Source organism: Diabrotica virgifera, chromosome 1 (genome assembly GCF_917563875.1).
Source record: "Diabrotica virgifera virgifera chromosome 1, PGI_DIABVI_V3a".
Classification (NCBI taxonomy): domain Eukaryota; kingdom Metazoa; phylum Arthropoda; class Insecta; order Coleoptera; family Chrysomelidae; genus Diabrotica; species Diabrotica virgifera.
In genome coordinates this window covers 280,184,630-280,204,052 of record NC_065443.1, presented here as the reverse complement: position 1 = coordinate 280,204,052, position 19,423 = coordinate 280,184,630, and the positions used below count along the sequence as shown (strand labels likewise).

General features: G+C 32.8%; 1 protein-coding gene across 6 annotated transcripts in view; it reads right to left on the bottom strand.

The window, feature by feature from the left end:
- Positions 1–19,423, bottom strand: part of LOC126879116 (gastrula zinc finger protein XlCGF57.1-like) — a 95,980-nt gene that overhangs the window by 59,228 nt on the left and 17,329 nt on the right. The window contains exon 2 of one of the 6 annotated variants that reach the window (XM_050642065.1): positions 13,106–17,906. The exons of the other annotated variants lie outside the window; for them this stretch is intronic. Within the exon in view, the coding sequence (XP_050498022.1) occupies positions 16,702–17,906 (1,205 nt within the window). The 3' untranslated portion in view covers positions 13,106–16,701. Of the gene's footprint in view, positions 1–13,105; positions 17,907–19,423 lie in introns of those variants that run through there. 6 annotated transcript variants of the gene reach the window in all.

Sequence of the window (19,423 nt, the reverse complement as noted above, 5' to 3'; positions counted from 1 at the left end):
ATAGATCAAGCAGTGCTAAAGCTAAAAAACTATTTTTGAATACTGAAGATTTTCCAAAATTGTACTCTACGCCGATTAAAATTAGTTGTGCCAAAAAGAATGAGTTAATACAGTTATGCTAGAAGAAAGTAATACCAGAAGCCAGAAGTATTTCACAGGTGGTACGAAGATTTGCCGTTGGATGAAAAAATTATCGATGTTCTGCCTGAACCTGACGTTAGTGATTTAGATTAGCCCATTTAGCACTAAAATCACCGGAATACATAGGGGAAAGTCGTCTATGATGGCATAGTGAGTGTATTTTGGAACGCAGTCCACTTATTCTGAAAACTGATATACATATTAGTATATGCTAGATAGTCGGTTTGTAGTTTCATATAAAGTTTATGGTGCTCTGATGCTTTTTGTGAGAGTAGGAAGATTATACATTTTTCGGCAAGTCCCGTAGTAATATTACACAAAATTAAAATTTAGAATCCAGTACAGTAAATAGAAAAAAAGCTTAAATAACGCCTTGAATATATTTGTTATTGTTAGACATAATATTATGTTTGTTGTGTGCGTTATTTTGAAGTTATCTTTCGATTTAAGATTTTTTGTCTTCTTTTAATAAAATGCCGATTTTTGCCTATGATGGCACACTCCAGGGTATCCAATGATGGCATAGGTATGCCGTCATAGAAAGTCCAGAAGAAAAGCGTTTATAAGCATCCATTATTCACTCCAAAAATACTAATGATGAAATATCTGCGAAATCTGAAATTAAAATGCCAAAACCTAATGTGCGTGGACCTTCATTTGTACAAAAAATAAGGACTACTATTGTAAAATTGTAGATAAACCTCTTGTGAACCAGAAAATGAAAAAAGCGAAAACGTGGGAAGAACGGTATACTCAATTCTATCCTAGACCTGATTTGAGCTCAGACAGAAGTAAGAAGGAAAAGCAATTTAATAAAGAAAAAAACTGTCAAGAAGGGTCACGAAGAAAGTTTTCGTGGAAAAAATAGCAGTTAAGAAGAAGAAGAACAAGCGGAATTCTGGAATGATCTTAAAGACGACAACCCTTATGTCTATTGCTTGTATTGTAATGAACCATACTCCCTATCTAAATCAAAAGAAATATGGATTCGGTGTCAGACATGCCATTCAGGCGGGTGCCATGCATAATGTGCGGATGTGGAAAAAAAAGTAAAAAACAGTTTATATTATGGAAATTGTGTTTATAAATAATATTATTTGCTTAATAACCTTTTAGTTAAGTAAATAGAATATTACGAATTTATTTTTTAATTGTTGTTGTTATTTTTAGTAATAAAACATAAAAAATTAAGTACTTTTGTTTTAAAACAAATGGTGTGCCATCATAGGAAACGTGTGTCACCTATGATGTCATAATTGATGGATTCGACCCTTACTTGATGGAAGTTCATTTTATCTAACAATAAAACACTGAAAACGTTTGTTTTCTATACTTCCACAAAATTTATTACAACTATGTGACTACAGCTGTTTCGGCAGAGTGCCTTTCTCAAGTGATTTAGATTACTATGGGTTTGCCTTTTTAAAGTCTCTAACTGAAGAGGTTGAGGAGTGGGGAGCTGTTTGTCTCGAGTTGGTCATTCAGAATTATATCTGTATTTTTCAGTTTATTAAGTTCCATGGATTCTAATAAAGATAGCTAAGGCCTTTATTTTGAATATGCAGAATTTGAAACTGTTCAGTAAAATAATGATTATGATTTAGAAGGTGAAGTGCGTATGTAGAAGTGTCAGTTTTTCTATTGTTGAAAGCCTTTTTGTGTTCTTCTATCCGTTTGTCAAAGGTTCTGCCAGTTTGACCGATGTAAGTTTTCGGACAGTCACCACAAGTTAGTTTGTAAACACCACTCTGTAGTTGTTTTCTCTTTCGGCTCTTATTGTTCTTAATATATTTGCTTAAGTTGTTGTTAGTTCTGAAAGCTGGTGTTATTCCTTTCTTTCTTATGTATCTGGCTATTTTTGTTGTTATCTTGCCAGTATATGTGATAGAGCAGAAGGTACTGGATTCTTTCTGTGGTGGTGGATAGACTAATTTCAGGGCTTTCTTATGGAGTTTTTGGTTTAAAATTTTGTTAATGGTTTGTTCGTTATAGCCATTGTTTACTGCTATTTGTTTAATGATGTTCAGTTCTATTTTATGGGTAATCCTCTAAGCCCATTGCTATCAGATATATTTATGAACCAGCTTGAAACAACAATTTCTAAACATCCCGTATTTAAACAGTTCCTATATTGGTGGAGATACGTGGATGATATACTAGTATGCTTTACAGGAACTAACAGACAACTTGACCAATTTCTATCATTCATTATAATTCACTTCATAGTAATATTGAGTTTACAGTAGAATCCGAACATAATAAGTCCATAAACTTTCTAGATGTAACAATTACCAGACTACACAACAAACATGAGTTCTCCGTATATCATAAACCTACACATACTGACACAACTATACACAATTCATCATCCCATCCTACACAACACAAATTAGCAGCCTACCATAGCATGATACATAGACTGACAGAAATTCCCATGTCAAAAAATAACTTCGAAATAGAACTGAACAGCATTAAAAAAATAGCAGTAAACAATGGCTATAATGAACAAACCATTAACAAAATTTTAAACCAAAAACTCCATAAGCCCTGAAATTAGTCTATCCACCACCACAGAAAGAACCCAGTACCTTCTGCTCTATCACATATACTGGCAAGGTAACAACAAAAATAGCCAGATAAATAAAAAAAAGGAATAACACCAGCTTTCAGAACTAACAACAACCTAAGCAAATATATTAAGAACAATAAGAGCCGAAAGAGAAAACAACTACAAAGTGGTGTTTACAAACTAACTTGTGGGACAGTTAACTGTCCGAAAACTTACATCGGTCAAACTGGCAGAACCTTTGACAAACGGATAGCAGAACACAAAAGGGCTTTCAACAATAGAAAAACTGACACTTCTACATACGCAATTCACCTTCTAGATCATAATCATTCTTTTAATGAAGTTTCAAATTCTGCATATTCAAAATAAAGGCCTTAAGCTATCTTTATTAGAATTATGGAAATTAATAAATTGAAAAATACAGATATAATTCTGAATGACCAACTCGAGACAAACAGCTACCCACTCCTCAACCTCTTCAGTTAGAGACTTTAAAAAGGCAAACCCATAGTAATCTAAATCACTTGAGAAAGGCACTCTGTCGAAACAGCTGAAGTCACATAGTTGTAATAAATTTTATGGAAGTATAGAAAACAAACGTTTTCAGTGTTTTATTGTTAGATATGATGGCATAGTTGCTAATTAAAAAAAAATTAAAAGCGTGCAAAAAACGTTCAAAATCAATATTATATTGAAAAAAATTTAAAATGTAGCTTAAGTTGGAATCACTTGGCACCACAAAAATGCGTAGAAAATTTTAAATAAACTTAAAAAATTGAAAATAAAATAAAAATTTTATTTTTAATTCAGTTGCAATGCGAAGGCAAAACAATCTTACTTTTCAATTAGAATACGGAGCGCAGTCCAGTCCCTTGAATCGCGATTTTCGGCTCTTGTTTGAGCCTCATCGGAAAGAACGTAGGCTTGTTCTCCATACCCCAATTGATCAGCACTGAGAGGTTTTCCCACCCATTGCAACTGAAGTGAAAATATTAGGTGACTAGCGTCATCTGGCAATTAAAAGATGAAGTTTTCGATCCTAATAGCATTATTAATAATATTTAGAAAATATTAAAATATTACTAAAAGATTTTTAAATCGAAAACTTATTGGTCCATTTCCTTGGTAACACCTCCAAGGCTTCTAAAATTTGCAAGCCAAATGGATGCTGAAGCGAAGAAGACAAGAGGGAATTCAAAAAACTTACAATTCACGACTTCGTCTGTTCAGCTGGTAAATTCCAACATAAAATGGACCTAGTTACTAGAAGGAGTAAAGACCAATATAAAAATAAAATAAAAAATTTATTTTTATTTTATTTTATTTGACTTTATAGTCAAAGTTGGCCTAAGATGGTTGATTGAGTTTTTGGTAGAGTTTCACCATGTTCCCGTAGGTTATAACATCGGCGTTTAGCCTGTTTAATATTATTTTTTAATAATGTAAATCGAATTATAAATTCAACCATTGTTTGGTTCTGGGGCTATTTAGCAAGTATGCACATTCACTGATGATGGACCGATAGGTCTGAAAACGTTCTGAATTGGACATATTTTACTCAATCCATTGGGATTTTTTAAGTTTTAATAAATATACCAATTTACATAGAAGTAGTTTTACTTCATGTTAGAGCTTTACTATGTATTTCTCTAAAAGGTGTTTCCCCTTGGCTTTTTCCTATGCAGTTTCTAACACCATCTTGATCAATATGTCAGCTACTAAGGAACTTGGATTCTTATTTGACAATGCTCTATCCTTCAAATTTCATATCTGGGAGATTGTTTCTAGAGCTCTTAAAATGGTTGGCTTTGTCAAGAGACGTAAAAGATATTTCACAAATCTCTCAGCAATCCACCTATTGTATTGTTCATTGGTCAGACCTCTTGTGGAATATGCTTCTTCAGTCTGGAATCCTCTCTATACATGCCATGCCACAAATTAGAACAAGTGCAAAGAAGATTTTTGCGGTACTTGGCCTTTAAGGCTGGGTTGGATCCCGCTGATAACTACCATTACAACTATGATTCACTTCACACGAGATTTTCTCTCTCTTCTCTTCAGATTCGTAGGCAATGTAGGGACTTACTACAGAATCTTTACAAAATTTTTAAGGCAATGGGTACATAATTCGCAAATATTTTACAGCTATCCCTACCTTTTCTGTCTTTACATGGCAAATTACGTGTAGTAAAATTCACACTGGTATGGTTATGTACATATTACTAGAATTTCATTCTACTTGACAATGTCATAACTAGCTTAAAGAGATGGCTTTTGAATGTTCTTGGATAACTGTTATTTTTTGTATAATTGCAAATTATTAATTCAGTTAATAAATGTGATAATTTTTTCACTAGCTATGTATTCAGTGATTGTAATAATATGTACCTACAACGAAAACTAATACTCAATCGAGAAAAGAGCAAAAGTGTTAAAGATTTTTTAATAATATATTTTTACTATGGAACGCTTACAATTTTGAACATTTCTAAAAACAAAATACTTGGATCACAGAATATATCTTAATGTATTCTCTGCTTCTATCTTCCATAAATAATACACAATAAATAACATTTTATAAAGTTCACCTCTTAAATCAATTATTTATCAAATACACTATATATCAATATTATTTAATCAACAACTAAAAATATTCCCGATTTATGTCAAATAATTATTTAAAATTGTCACTGATTGTCAGTGTCTGACTGACAATATTCTATTCGACTAAGTGCGTTGTATGACAAAGATAGATTTGGAAAATATTACCACGGACATTGTGTTCATTTTTTTCGAATCCTGAAAAAACCAATAAATATTTTTGAAAAATCTAAACGCAGAATGAAAGACTAAATTATTACCGAGTGCCGAAAGTCCCTTAAAATAAATAAAAAGTTTATTTTGAATGAGATATTTGAAATTAAAAATAACACTAAATTTTCTCTTAGTTTTTCACCCCTGTAACTTATTAAAATATACAATATAGAAGTTCTCAGGGACTTTCGGCCCTCGCTAATAACGTAATCTTTCATTCTGCGTTTAAATTTTTAAAAAAGTCTTATTAGTTTTCTCAGGATTCGAAAAAAATGAATCCCCATTTGAATAGCATTGCAGCCGAAAAAACGTACCGATCCTCTTAATGGTATTGCTGATTACTCAGGTCTACTGTATTCTATTGGTTTGGCAGTTCCGTCAAGGAATACTAGATTTCACCCAATGTTTCATCAACCTTTATGTAGAACTAATGTAAAGCATATAATAGTTTTAGTTCAAGGTCTGTTAGGGCAGCCAATAACTTATCTCCAAATATTGATTTCAGTGTAACTCAAAGATGCTTTATGTGCTTTATTAAGGATATAATTTATAAGTATATTTATAGATAGCTAGGTGATTTAGTGTTAAGTAATAAACTATTCTAAATGGGAAATAAGCCACAATTTAACTAGAGCCATACAAAATCATTAAGCCAATAATTAGCCATACAAAATCATTTTGTATTTTGACAACGACATCCGATGTGGAAGTCGAAACGTTAATAAAATCATTTTTAGTTAAATTGTGGCTTACTTCCCATTTAGAATAGTTTATTACAAAAATGGCACAAGTAAATAGCTTCAGAACATCATTAGTGTTAAATGGCCAAGAAATTGTCAACGTTTAATATTGGACCTAAAATATGGATTCTAAATGTATGTTATCTCTTGCTGACAACATGAATTGGGTCATAGCCCACACGACAAAAGAACAAACGTTTTTACTTAGTCAGCTAAATTAATGTCCATTGCCAAAATATTGTTTATGAATTGCAACAATGAACACATTACAGACATCTGTAATATGTTATCATTTTGTGATTTAATTAAGTGTATTTACATATTTTAATAATTTATTTTGAGGTGAAATGTATATTTTAGCTTTTAAATTATTTTTTGTATTAATGGGTAAGGTCCGTAAATAAATGAACATTTAACAAATATCGATAATATCAATAAAATTTGTGATATTTTTTCTATTTAATCATTGTTTTATTTCAGTTAAGCATAGCCATCGCTATACAGATTCCTCGTTACAGTAATAACTTTTCAGTTTCATGAATGAGCTTTAAGGGGATGGGTACGAACTTTCCGCTTCAATGCTATTTAAATGGGATTCGGTTTTTTCGAATCCTGAGAAAACTAATAAGTATTTTTGAAAAATTTAAACGCAGAATGAAAGATTACGTTATTACCGAGGGCCGAAAGTCCCTGAAAACTTCTATAATGTTTATTTTAATAAGTTACGGGGGTGAAAAACTAAGAGAAAATTTAGTGTGATTTCTAATTTCAAATATCTCATTGAAAAGAAACTTTTTATTCATTCTAAGGGACTTTCGGTCCTCGGTAATAAAGTGATCTTTCATTGTGTGTTTAAATTTTTCAAAAATACAAGTTACAGAGGTGACAAACTAAGAGAAAATTTAGTATGATTTTTAATTTCAAATATCTCATTCAAATGAAATTTTTTATTCATTCTAAGGGACTTTCGGCCCTCGGTAATAACGTAATCTTTCATTACGCGTTTAAATTTTTCAAAAATACTTATTAGTTTTCTAAGGATTCGAAAAAATGATTACATTTAAAACACATTCAAAATTTTGACGGGCGTCAAAATTTTGCATTTTGTTCCTTTCCCCTTAATGAAGTTCAAGTTTAATGATAAATTTTAAAATATAGTCGATTCGCTAATAGGAGACACAACTGTCTACATTACAATCACAATAAAAATGCACTATATAGAAATAAACAAACCAAGACACGTTGAATGTTACAGCGAGCACTCCCAAATTAATCATGATTTGTGAGTGCTCCTCGTGCTTGTTTATTTCTACTGCATCTTTATTGTGATTGTAGTGTAGACAGTTGTGTCTCAGATTAGCGAATCGACTATACTTATTTAGTTCGATGCACGATGATGACAATCTTTAAAATTTAATTGAACAAGTAATTGGACTTGCCAGTCCTAGGTTTTCACCCAAAGTAATGGAAAGTAGAACTGGAAGTCGATATTTGAACTTCGTGTAACTTTGCGCCGATTGATAAACGATTTTACTAATTTTGAGCCATTTTTACTAAACTTTGGGTCATCATTGTTTAAATAGAAATAACTTCAAAACCGAAACTAATGATTCAAACTCAACTTTTCAATACGCTTCGATTGATGTGTTATTGTCTAAGTAAAAAATACTGTAGAATAGCTTTAAGCCGGTGAAATATGATATTCTTCAAATATAGATGTTAGGTCAAACGTTTAAGAAGCGGCCCTTTGTGAAAGCATCTGTGTTTTTACGGCCAGACCTCCCGCATATCTATTCACAAGTTTCGTGCAAAACATTAGTTTTAGTTCGGTAGCCTAGCAGTGTATTAGTACTGGAGTGTACGTGTGTTAAGTGATACGAGTGTTTTGTTTGCTGTAATTATTTTGAATATTGGTTTAGTATTTCGTTTGGAGAGTGTCAAGTGTTGATTATTGTAATTTAATTAATGTGAATAGTGATGTGGCGCCCGTGGGATAATGTAAATATCGCGTACGATAACGCTGATATTGTAGAAATTGCCAGTGCTAGTGTGAATGTAATTACTAAAAAAAAAGAGATCGTAAAGAAGATTCGAATGCATTTAAATGCAGAAACACAGCAAGTATGTTTGAATGTATACAAAAATCTACGTACGAAATTCGGCTTCGATGAAACACTATTGGCACAAGCCACCTCTGATTTAACAGAAATTCCACTTTCTACTGTATATAAAATAGTTAAAAATGAACCCTATCATCGCAAGAAACGATGTGACTACAAATTTTCAAGACCTTTAAATCCTTCACTTGTAAAACTATTGAAAACCACAATATACGACTGCTACAAAAGCAATGAAATACCTACAATAGAAATAATAAGAAAGAAATTGGAAACAACCGGTCGAAATATGAACTGCTGTGAGAAAACTCTTCAAAATTGGATAAAAAAAATGGGCTTTAAGTTCAAAAAAATAAATAAACGTCAAGCAATTATGGAAAGCCAAAGAATAGTCAACAGACGTAATATGTACCTAGAAGAAATTACTAAATATAGGCAAGAAAATAGGAGAATTTATTATTTAGATGAAACTTGGTATGATACCCACGATACAGTAAAGAAAGGATGGACAGATGGTTCAAGCATGTGCATACCAGAAATGCCTGCAAATAAAGGCTCGCGACTAATTATTGTACATTGCGGAGGAAGTGAGAGATGGGTTCCGAATGCTTTAAAATTATGTGGGAAGAAAATGGAACATTGTAACGTTGACTACCACAAGAATATGGAAGCTGACATTTTTGAAGATTGGTTTGAAAACTCGCTGATCCCAAACTTGGAGAAAAACAGCGTAATAGTGCTTGACAACTCTTCCTATCATTCCCGACAACTCACTAAAATACCAAATACATCTTCAAAGAAAGCTGACCTGCAAAATTTTTTAATGGAAAATGATTTGTATTTCGAAGATTTTTACACAAAAAAACAACTTATTGAAGTTCTACACACGAAGCAATTTAGAAAATTATACGCTCTAGAGAGTATTGCCGAAAAGCATGGACACACTATATTGAGACTTCCCCCCTACTTTTGTGTTTTCAATCCTATTGAGTTAATTTGGGGACAATTAAAACCAAGTATAAGGCGTTCAAATAAATTTCCTAAATTTGACAAAAAGGTAATTGAGATAATTAAAAAAGAAGTAGCCAATATTACCAAAGTAGACTGGCAGAAAAGAATCGCCAAAGTGATCAAAGTGGAAGAATATTATAAGAAGATTGGGCACTTCCACATTAATGGTGGAAATAAATTTATTATTGAATTGGGCGATGATAGTGACGAAGAAAATACGGAAGAAGGAGAAAATGAGTTAAGTGTATCAGTATTTTAATTGTTGTGTTGTGCAATTCATTTTCCAAGCATAAGTGTACCTACTAATGAAAAGACTCGGTTAAAAAATATTTTTAGATTTTGTATTTTTAATAAAAAAAGAGCGGGGACATGCTTGCATTTTGTGCTGAATTTTAAAAGTTTTGAACTGTATACCTAAAGTAATTTTAGATCTAACTGTGTTTTTATAAAGTTCTTTTAGTATCAGTAATTCTAACAATAACAAGATTAATTACAAAAGCTATTCTACATCAGTTATTAATGCAAGCATGCGGTAAGAGGGAGGTCCCTGTGAGGTTAAATGTTATTAAAAAATTGATAAAATTAATTTTAACACATACAATATTATGTCCTGCTTTAACGGTATTTACCTAAGTATAAATAAATATTTTTAACTACATATTTAATTACCAGAAAACACCAGCTGCCGGCCTAATATTAAAGAAGAACAACCCAAAGAAAGCTACAAATCTTACCTATTACACTATATAGATTGCTTGAACTATACATGTAATATTTCTGCGACTATAACGGCACTTCTGGTTAGAACTACTTAACCGGAAATGATATAAAAACCAAAATTTTGCATTTGTTCTCATCTTGCTAAGGCACCTCGAATGATATATCGCTTATACTATTTCGGCGACTTTAAAACAGTACTTACGGTTGCAACTCTAAAACCGGAAGTCCGATGTCAAATTTCTCATCTTTAATACCATCCTTGGGTTATAAGCTTTCATTCTACACCTCATTTCTCATTCTATCTGTATTAATAACGGATGAGAAAGAAAGACGAGCAGACAGTCATGAAACCGGAAGTATATATTTGTACTCTTCTTCCGAAGTCGCGTCAAATAATATATCACTTGTACTATATGTAATATATGTACTATTCCGGTGCCTTTAAAACAGTACTTCTGGTCGCATTTCTAAAACCGGAAGTCCTAGGTCAAGTTTCTCACTTTCATACCATCCTTGGATTCTAAGCTTTCTTTCGACACCTCAATTTGTGATTTTGCCTGGTATAGTGGAGGACTTATATTCGCGGTCGGACGGACAGACTGACAGACAGCCTAGGTCAAATTTCTCACCTTTATTACCATCCTTGGACTATAAGCTTTCATTTGACATCTCATTTGTTATTCTACCTGGTAAAATGACGAAGGAGTTATATTCGCGGTCGGACAGACAGACAGCCTAGGTCAAATGTCTCACCTTTAGTACCATTCTTGGATTATAAGCTTTCATTTGACATTCTACCTGGTAAAATGACGAAGGAGTTATATTCGCGATCGAACGGACAGAGAGCCTAGGTAAAATTTCTGACCTTTATTACCATTCTTGGATTATAAGCTTTCATTTGACACTTCATTTGTCATTCTACCTGGTAAAATGACGGAGGAGTTATGTTCTCGGTCGGACGGACAGACAGCCTAGGTCAAATGTCTCACCTTTATTACCATCCTTGGATTATAAGCTTTCATTTGACACCTCATTTGTCATTATACCTGGTAAACTGACAGAGGAGTTATATTCTCGGTCGGACGGATGGACATCCTAGGTCAAATTTCTCACCTTTATTACCATCCTTGGATTATAAGCTTTCATTTGATATCTCATTTGTCATTCTACCTGGTATAAGGACGGAGGCGTTATATTCGCGGTCAGACAGACCGACGGATAGACAGCCTAGGTAAAAATTTTCACCTTTAGTACCATCCTTGGATTATAAGCTTTCATTTGACACCACATTTGTTATTCTAGCTGGTATAAGTACGGAGGAGTTATATTCGCGGTCGGACAGACAGAGAGCCTAGGTAAAATTTCTCACCTTTATTACCAACCTTGGACTATAAGCTTTCATTTGGCATCTCATTTGTCATTCTACCTGGTAAAATGACGAAGAAGTTATATTCGCGGTCGGACGGACAGACAGCCTAGGTCAAATTTCTCACCTTTAGTACCATTCTTGGATTATAAGCTTTCATTTGACATCCTATTTGTCATTCTACCTGGTAAAATGACGAAGGAGTTATATTCGCGATCGAACGGACAGAGAGCCTAGGTAAAATTTCTGACCTTTATTACCATTCTTGGATTATAAGCTTTCATTTGATACCTCATTTGTCATTCTACCTGGTAAAATCACGGAGGAGTTATGTTCTCGGTCGGACGGATAGACAGCCTAGGTCAAATGTCTCACCTTTATTACCATCCTTGGATTATAAGCTTTCATTTGACACCTCATTTGTCATTCTACCGGGTAAAATGACGGAGGAGTTATATTCTCGGTCGGACGGACGGACATCCTAGGTCAAATTTCTCACCTTTATTACCATCCTGGGATTATAAGCTTTCATTTGATATCTCATTTGTCATTCTACCTGGTATAAGGACGGAGGCGTTATATTTGCGGTCAGACAGACCGACGGATAGACAGCCTAGGTAAAATTTCTCACCTTTAGTACCATCCTTGGATTATAAGCTTTCATTTGACACCACATTTGTTATTCTAGCTGGTATAAGTACGGAGGAGTTATATTCGCGGTCGGACAGACAGAGAGCCTAGGTAAAATTTCTCACCTTTATTACCAACCTTGGACTATAAGCTTTCATTTGACATCTCATTTGTCATTCTACCTGGTAAAATGACGGAGGAGTTATGTTCTCGGTCGGACGGACAGACAGCCTAGGTCAAATGTCTCACCTTTATTACCATCCTTGGATTATAAGCTTTCATTTGACACCTCATTTGTTATTCTACCTGGTAAAATGACGGAGGAGTTATATTCTCGGTCGGACGGATAGACATCCTAGGTCAAATTTCTCACCATTATTACCATCCTTGGATTATAAGTTTTCATTTGACACATCATTTGTCATTCTAGCTGGTATAAGGACAAAGGAGTTATATTCGCGGTCGGACAGACCGACGGTCAGACAGCCTAGGTAAAATTTCTCACCTGTAGTACCATCCTTGGATTATAAGCTTTCATTTGACACCTTATTTGTCATTCTAGCTGGTATATTGACGGAGGAGTTGTGATTACAGACAGACAGACGGACGTGGATAATTCAAAGTTTTCACATTTTTTCAAAATTGGCTGAAAACAATAAATGAAACCTGCCAATATGTTTACCAGGTGTCAACTATGGAATGTAGGTAGGTATCTTAAACGTCAAATATTTTAAAATCAATATAGAAAAGGAAATTTGTTGCAGAAAGTTGAAATTCTACATGACATTACACTCTGTATAATACATTTTTATTGGGAACATGCGCAACAAAAAAATATTAATTGACAAGCCAGAGATTTTCTTGGAATGATCCTTCATTTAATAAATAGATAATCTTTATATACGCTCTGAGCTTCGCTGGTGTCGCTCCTGGCGGTTACTAATTCAACTTTCACTGGTAATTTTTAAATTTATTATTTAATTGTTATCGCTTAATATTTACAACGCTAAAAAGTAATTAAATTATAACAGATTTTTTAAGATTTTGCTAATCATTTTGACGTTCTATTGATGAAATATTAATTTCTTACTTCGGATACTTTCACAATTATCGTGTAGATGGCGCTAGATTAATTTATAATTACATATTACGGAACATTAAAAAAACGTAAATTCAGTATTTAAAACGTAAGTATATTTAAGGTAAAAATATATACCACAGCTTTGACCAACTAATATTTTTTATAATTAATTTTTTTAATTTTAATTTTAAATTAATCACTTTGACATTTATGTCAAATTTCCAGTAAACGTTTACAGATTTTGCCACTACTGGCGCTCGCGAATTTATAAATATCCCCTCTACGTACGAGCTCACAGCGGATAGCGGCGCTGTATAAAGACGGATCCACATCAATACAAATTTATGTTGTGCGTTGTATTTGACGCAAATTTGCTCGTGTGCGCTGAACTTGTTGATGTGGACTATGCACCGAAACTAATAATCTAGTTATCAAATTTCTTTATTGATAGCTTAACACTTTCAGCTCCGGGCCAATATCTGATATTTGTCTCATGTGTCCCTTTTATACAGTCATTGGAAAATTGTTGAAACGTGAACACGGTAGTCGTGTCGGCGGCACCTGATTGAAAACAGTGTGAACACGCGTCGTGTCGACAGACTTAAAAGTGTTAAATAGCAAAAAATCGTACTATAGTTGAGAATTTAACAACACCACCAATCTCAGCATTTCTTAACGGTTTTTGAAAAAGATGACAAATATGTAAAAGCTGTGCCACTCAGTAACAATAATGTAAGCAGAAGAATAGAGGAAATGAGTGAATTGAAAAATTGAAAACAAGAAATTTGTCAGTGATAATGGATGAATCAACTTTGAGAGACAGTGAGGTAGTATTGATAAAAATTGTAGTATTGACGTAAAATATATGGATAAAGGGGAGTTTGTTGAAAAATTGTTGTTCTGTACAAGATTAGAAAGCACCGCTATCTCCAAAGATATACATATATAATAAGCTCAAAAACTGCTTGATGTCAATAATATACCAATAAAAAATATAACATCTTGTGCCACAGATGGTGCTCCAAATATGATGGGCAAGAAAAATGGCTGCTTAAAATTGATAAGAGATGCGAATCCAGAAATGATTATTGTACAATGTGTTGTCCATAGGAAAAACTTGGTACCTATCTAAAAACATCTCGCCTGCTCTAAATGAAGCACTGCATGCAGTAATAACGTTTGTTAATGTATTAAAGCTAATGCCAAATGTGAGCGTCTCTACAAGCTTTTTTGCGAACAACAAAATGAAGACCCCATGAGACTTTTACTTCATACTGAAGTAAGATGACTAAAGAGTTGTGGAACTGTTTGGAAAAAACAGTTTGGAAAGAGTTAACAGTTTCATTGACTCCAAAAATGTGAATTAACTGGTACCGCTTTAGTCGTTATTGTCAATCATCTTAATATTCTATCCGCTGAAAGATTTTGTGATTTAAATAAAACAAATTGGTTTTGAACATGAATGATGCGGACAATGTTATGTCTGACATATCTGATGATGTCTGATATATCAAATGTGCAGTATCAAGAATAACTTGCAGAATTGCAAAATAATGAGTCAGGTAAAAGTTTATTTAATAAAAAAGGAACGATGGAACGGCTTTACAACGAAACAGAAATCAAATATTCAAATCGCCCTACATTAAAATGATAAATTAATATAAAAAAATCTTTGGACCATTCAATTTTTTAATATGTATTAAAATTTATATACGTTCCATGGGAGGGGGGAGGGGTGCCCAAAGATGAGGCATGGCCCAAAAAAAGGTTGGGAAACACTGATCTAAAGTAAGAAAGTTGGCATCAGTACCTACATGACATCATACTTCACACTCTGTATAATACATTTTTATTGAGAACATATTATGAGCAACAAAAAATATTAATTGACAAGCCAGATATTTTCTTGGAACGATCCTTCATTTATAAATAGATAATCTTTACATAGCTGCGCTGTATAATGTATTTCGAAAATATCTGACAAATTGGAAAATTATTGATTTACATAAAAAAAAAGGTCTCTAAAACGTTCAAAAACATAGCGTGTTAACATGAACATGTATATCTTCTACATGGTAAATACATTTTCATAATACAGGGTGTTTCATTAATAATTGTCCATATAGTAACTGGAGAAACTTTAGCACAAAATACGAATATTTAACCTAAAACACTTAACCAAAATGTGGTTCCTTACTGAGTTACAGGGTGTTTTATCTAAAAATTTAAGAACTATTTTTGCTCAGCATTTTAATACTATTCAACGTATACTTTTCATACTTCGCAGACAGTGCGACTACTACACACCCTACTAAATTATGGTACACAAACGTTTCTAGCTACTACCAGAGGCGTACGACAGGGGATAGTGAATAGTTGACCTTTCTCAAGTTCTACGCCACTGGAGGAATTACTATTTTAGTGCCATTTTTAGATTCTCCAATACTTTCTACCTAAATAATATGCTCTTCATTGGAAACGATAAAGTCATTAGTTTTAGAGATATTTGAAGTTAAATATAAAACGTCACAGTTATTTTGATTAAATTTCTGATATGATTCATATGATTAAAATTTAAAAATTATTTGTACCCAGTACTTTAAAACTATTTGGCGTATCCTTATCATACTTGGCAGAAAGTATAGGTACTGTACACCCTACCAAATTAAGATAAATAAACGTTTCTAGCTACTACCACAGGCGTACGATAGGAGATAGTGGCTGGTTGAACCTTCCCAAATTCTACGCCACTGACGAAATTGCTATTTTAGTGTAATTTTTTGGTTTTTAAATACTTTTTATGTAAATAATATACTTTTCATTCGTAACGATAAAATGATTAGTTTTCGAGATATTTGAAATTAAAAATGAAGCGACACAATACATTAATCAAAATAACCGTGTCGTTTCATTTTTAACTTCAAAGATCTCGAAAACTAATGACTTTATTGTTACGAATGATGAGTATATTATTTTCATAGAGAGTATTGGAGAATCCAAAAATTGAACTAAAATAGCAATTCCGCCAGTGGCGTAGAATTTGGAAAGGCTCAACCATTAGTATAATATAGTATAATATAATATTTAGTAGTTTGTACAGTACCAATACTTCCTGACAAGTATGAAAAGGTTATGTCGAATAGTTTTAAAATGCTGAGCAAAAATAGTTTTTAAATTTTTAGATAAAACACCCTGTAACTCAGTAAGGAACCACATTTTATTTAAGTGTTTTAGGTTAAATCCTCGTATTTTGTGCTAAGGTTTCTCCAGTTACTATATGGACAATTATTAATGAAACACCCTGTATATGTAGATTTATAAGAATGATACTCGATACTATTAGTTTTCATATTACGTGCTGCTTGCACTGTATATTTTCATGTGTTCTTTTAACGGAGTGGTTGTAGAAAACTGTGTGGACTAGTTTTACATGCAAAAGTCTTTTTCCAGTATGCCTTGTCATGTGAACTTTTAAGAGCACTTTGTGTAAACTGTTTTGTGGATATTTCACATCAGATGGCTTTTGGTTCAGTATGTACCCTCATATGTCTTTTTAAGGTAGTACTTCTTGCAAACTGTTTTGTGCATATTTCACACGCAAATGGTTTTTCACCAGTATGCACACTCATATGCCATTTTAAAATTTGTTTAGTTGAAAACTGTTTGGTGCAAATTTCACATTCAAATGGTTTTTCACCAGTGTGACTTCTCAAATGTCTTTTTAAATCCGAACTTTGTAAAAAATATTTGGTGCAAATTTCACACGAAAATGGTTTTTTACCCGTATGCACCGCCATGTGCCTTTTTAAGTCAATATGTGTTACAAACTGTTTTGTGCACATTTCACATCCAAACAGTTTTTGATCAGTGTTGTGCTTTCCTACTATATGAAATTTTAAGGAAATACTTCGTGAAAACTGTTTTGTGCATATTTCACATCTAAATGGTTTTTCACCAGTATGCACCATCCTATGCAATCTTAACTCATGATGTTTAACAAACGATTTTGTGCATATTTCACATCCAAATGGTTTTTCATCGGTGTGCCATCTCAACATATGATCTTTTAGGTAGTCACTTCTTGAAAACTGTTTTGTGCATATTTCACATCCAAATGGTTTTTCCCCACTGTGAATTCTCAAATGTTTTTTTAAATTAGAATGTTGTGAATATTCTTTGGAGCAAATTTCGCATCGAAATGAAATTTTACCAGTGTGCTTTCTCATTATATGATATTTTAAGGATTTACAACGTGAAAACTGTTTTGTACAAATTTCACATCCAAATTTTTCACCAGTATGCACCGCCATATGCAATTTTAACTCAATATTTTTAACAAACTGTTTTGTGCATATTTCACATCCAAATGGTTTTTTACCAGTGTGCCTTCTCATCATATGAACTCTTAAGTAAGAACTTTGTAAAAACTGTTGTGTGCATAGTTCACATCTAAATGGTTTTTCACCAGTATGCACCGCCATATGTACTTTTAACTCATTATGTGTTACAAACTGTTTTGTGCATATTTCACATCCAAATAATTTTTCTCCAGTGGGAACGATCAAATGTCTTCTTAATTTTTTCTTTTCACATGCAAAAGGCTTTTCAACAATATTCACTTTCCTAGCATCAGTTGTACATTGGTTAAATTGGTTATTTATAAGATGATTTTTGAATTCATTATTTTCATCAGTTAGTCTATCTTCACATTTGAAACCTAAAATCATAGGTATCTATTAACATAGCAACGAAACGATAAGCACAGAAATAGTAATTTGTAAGATAAGAAGGTAAAGATAGAAATTGTGATTTTTCCAACATTTTCCGATTTGTGGGGGAAATTAAAATTTTCCAGTTAGGATTTTTTGAGTAAAAAAAAGATAAAGGTTCTAGCCTCTTCTCGTCACAGTCACCCTTGGCAAAATCCACGTGGGAACCTTCACTTTAACACGTTCAGTGCCCATCTTGAACACCACATGGCTGGTACCAAGTACTTAAATGGTCCATTTTGTGCTAGCAATCCTGGTGCTGACATACTGACGGCATGGGTACTGAACGAGTTAAAGGGATTAATTAAAATGTGTATGAGTTGTCAATATGAGTCAGATAAAATTAAGCCGCCAAAAAGACAAAGGCACAATACTGTGATGATAATAATAAAAATATACTTATTATAGGCGTGCTATACAGGGTAGCGATAAAGTATGGAAACATGGTAATTTCTCGGAAACCGCTAGAACGACTTTTATAGATTTTGGTGGGTAAGGGTCTTCTAATGAGGCCGATATTATTGTGGTAATTACATTGTTGTCAAATCTTCAGTTTTTCTGGAAATCTAATGAACTTTCTTATTTTAAATGGAACACCATGTATATTTTTTGCGTTTTGAAGTCCCTAAGAAATACTAATTATTTTTCATGTTATATTCCCTATACCTAAATGCTATAATTTCGGAGTTATTGCTACATTTATTAAAAAAAAAATTTAAACAAACTATAAAAATAAATTTTTTCGGCCCGGGTAGACATTGTTTTAGCATCTTTGGATCATTGGAAACAAAAAAGGTCTTTTGTCATTTCCTCTAAAGTTAATCGTTTCGAGTTATAAACAATTTAAAACTGAAAAAATTCTAAAAATGACAATTTTCTAGGTTAAAAAACAAGTAAAAAATATTATTTTTGAAACTATGAAGTACCTACATTCAAGTTCAAAGCTTATTATATCGGTTAGCTATAAGTGATTTGGTCTTCTTTCATTTTAAAACATCGTTTTTTAGTTGTTAATGCAACCCGATCGCCTGTTCTCTCATATGCGCTTCATTAACAATTAAAAAAACCATGTTTTAGAATAAAACGTGCCAAAAACACTTATAGGGCACTGATAGAAGAAGGTTTGAGCTTGAATTTAGGTACTTCGTAATTTTAAAATTTTTGTTTTTTACTTCTGTTTTTAAACCTTAAAAATCGTCATTTTTCGATTTTTTTCAGTTTCAAATTGGGATTCGGAATTTCAAATTCAGAAACGATTAACTTTAGAGGAAAATGACAAAAGACCTTTTTTGTTTACAATGGTCCAAAGAACTTAAAATAAAATCTGGTCGGGCCGAAAAAAATAGATTTTTATAATTTGTTTAATTTTTTTGAAGTTATACTTCTTTACGCGCATATGAGGGTGAATTTTAATAGGATTAAAACCTTTGATCCCGGCGCACAACTTTGTTCTGATTGGATGTTC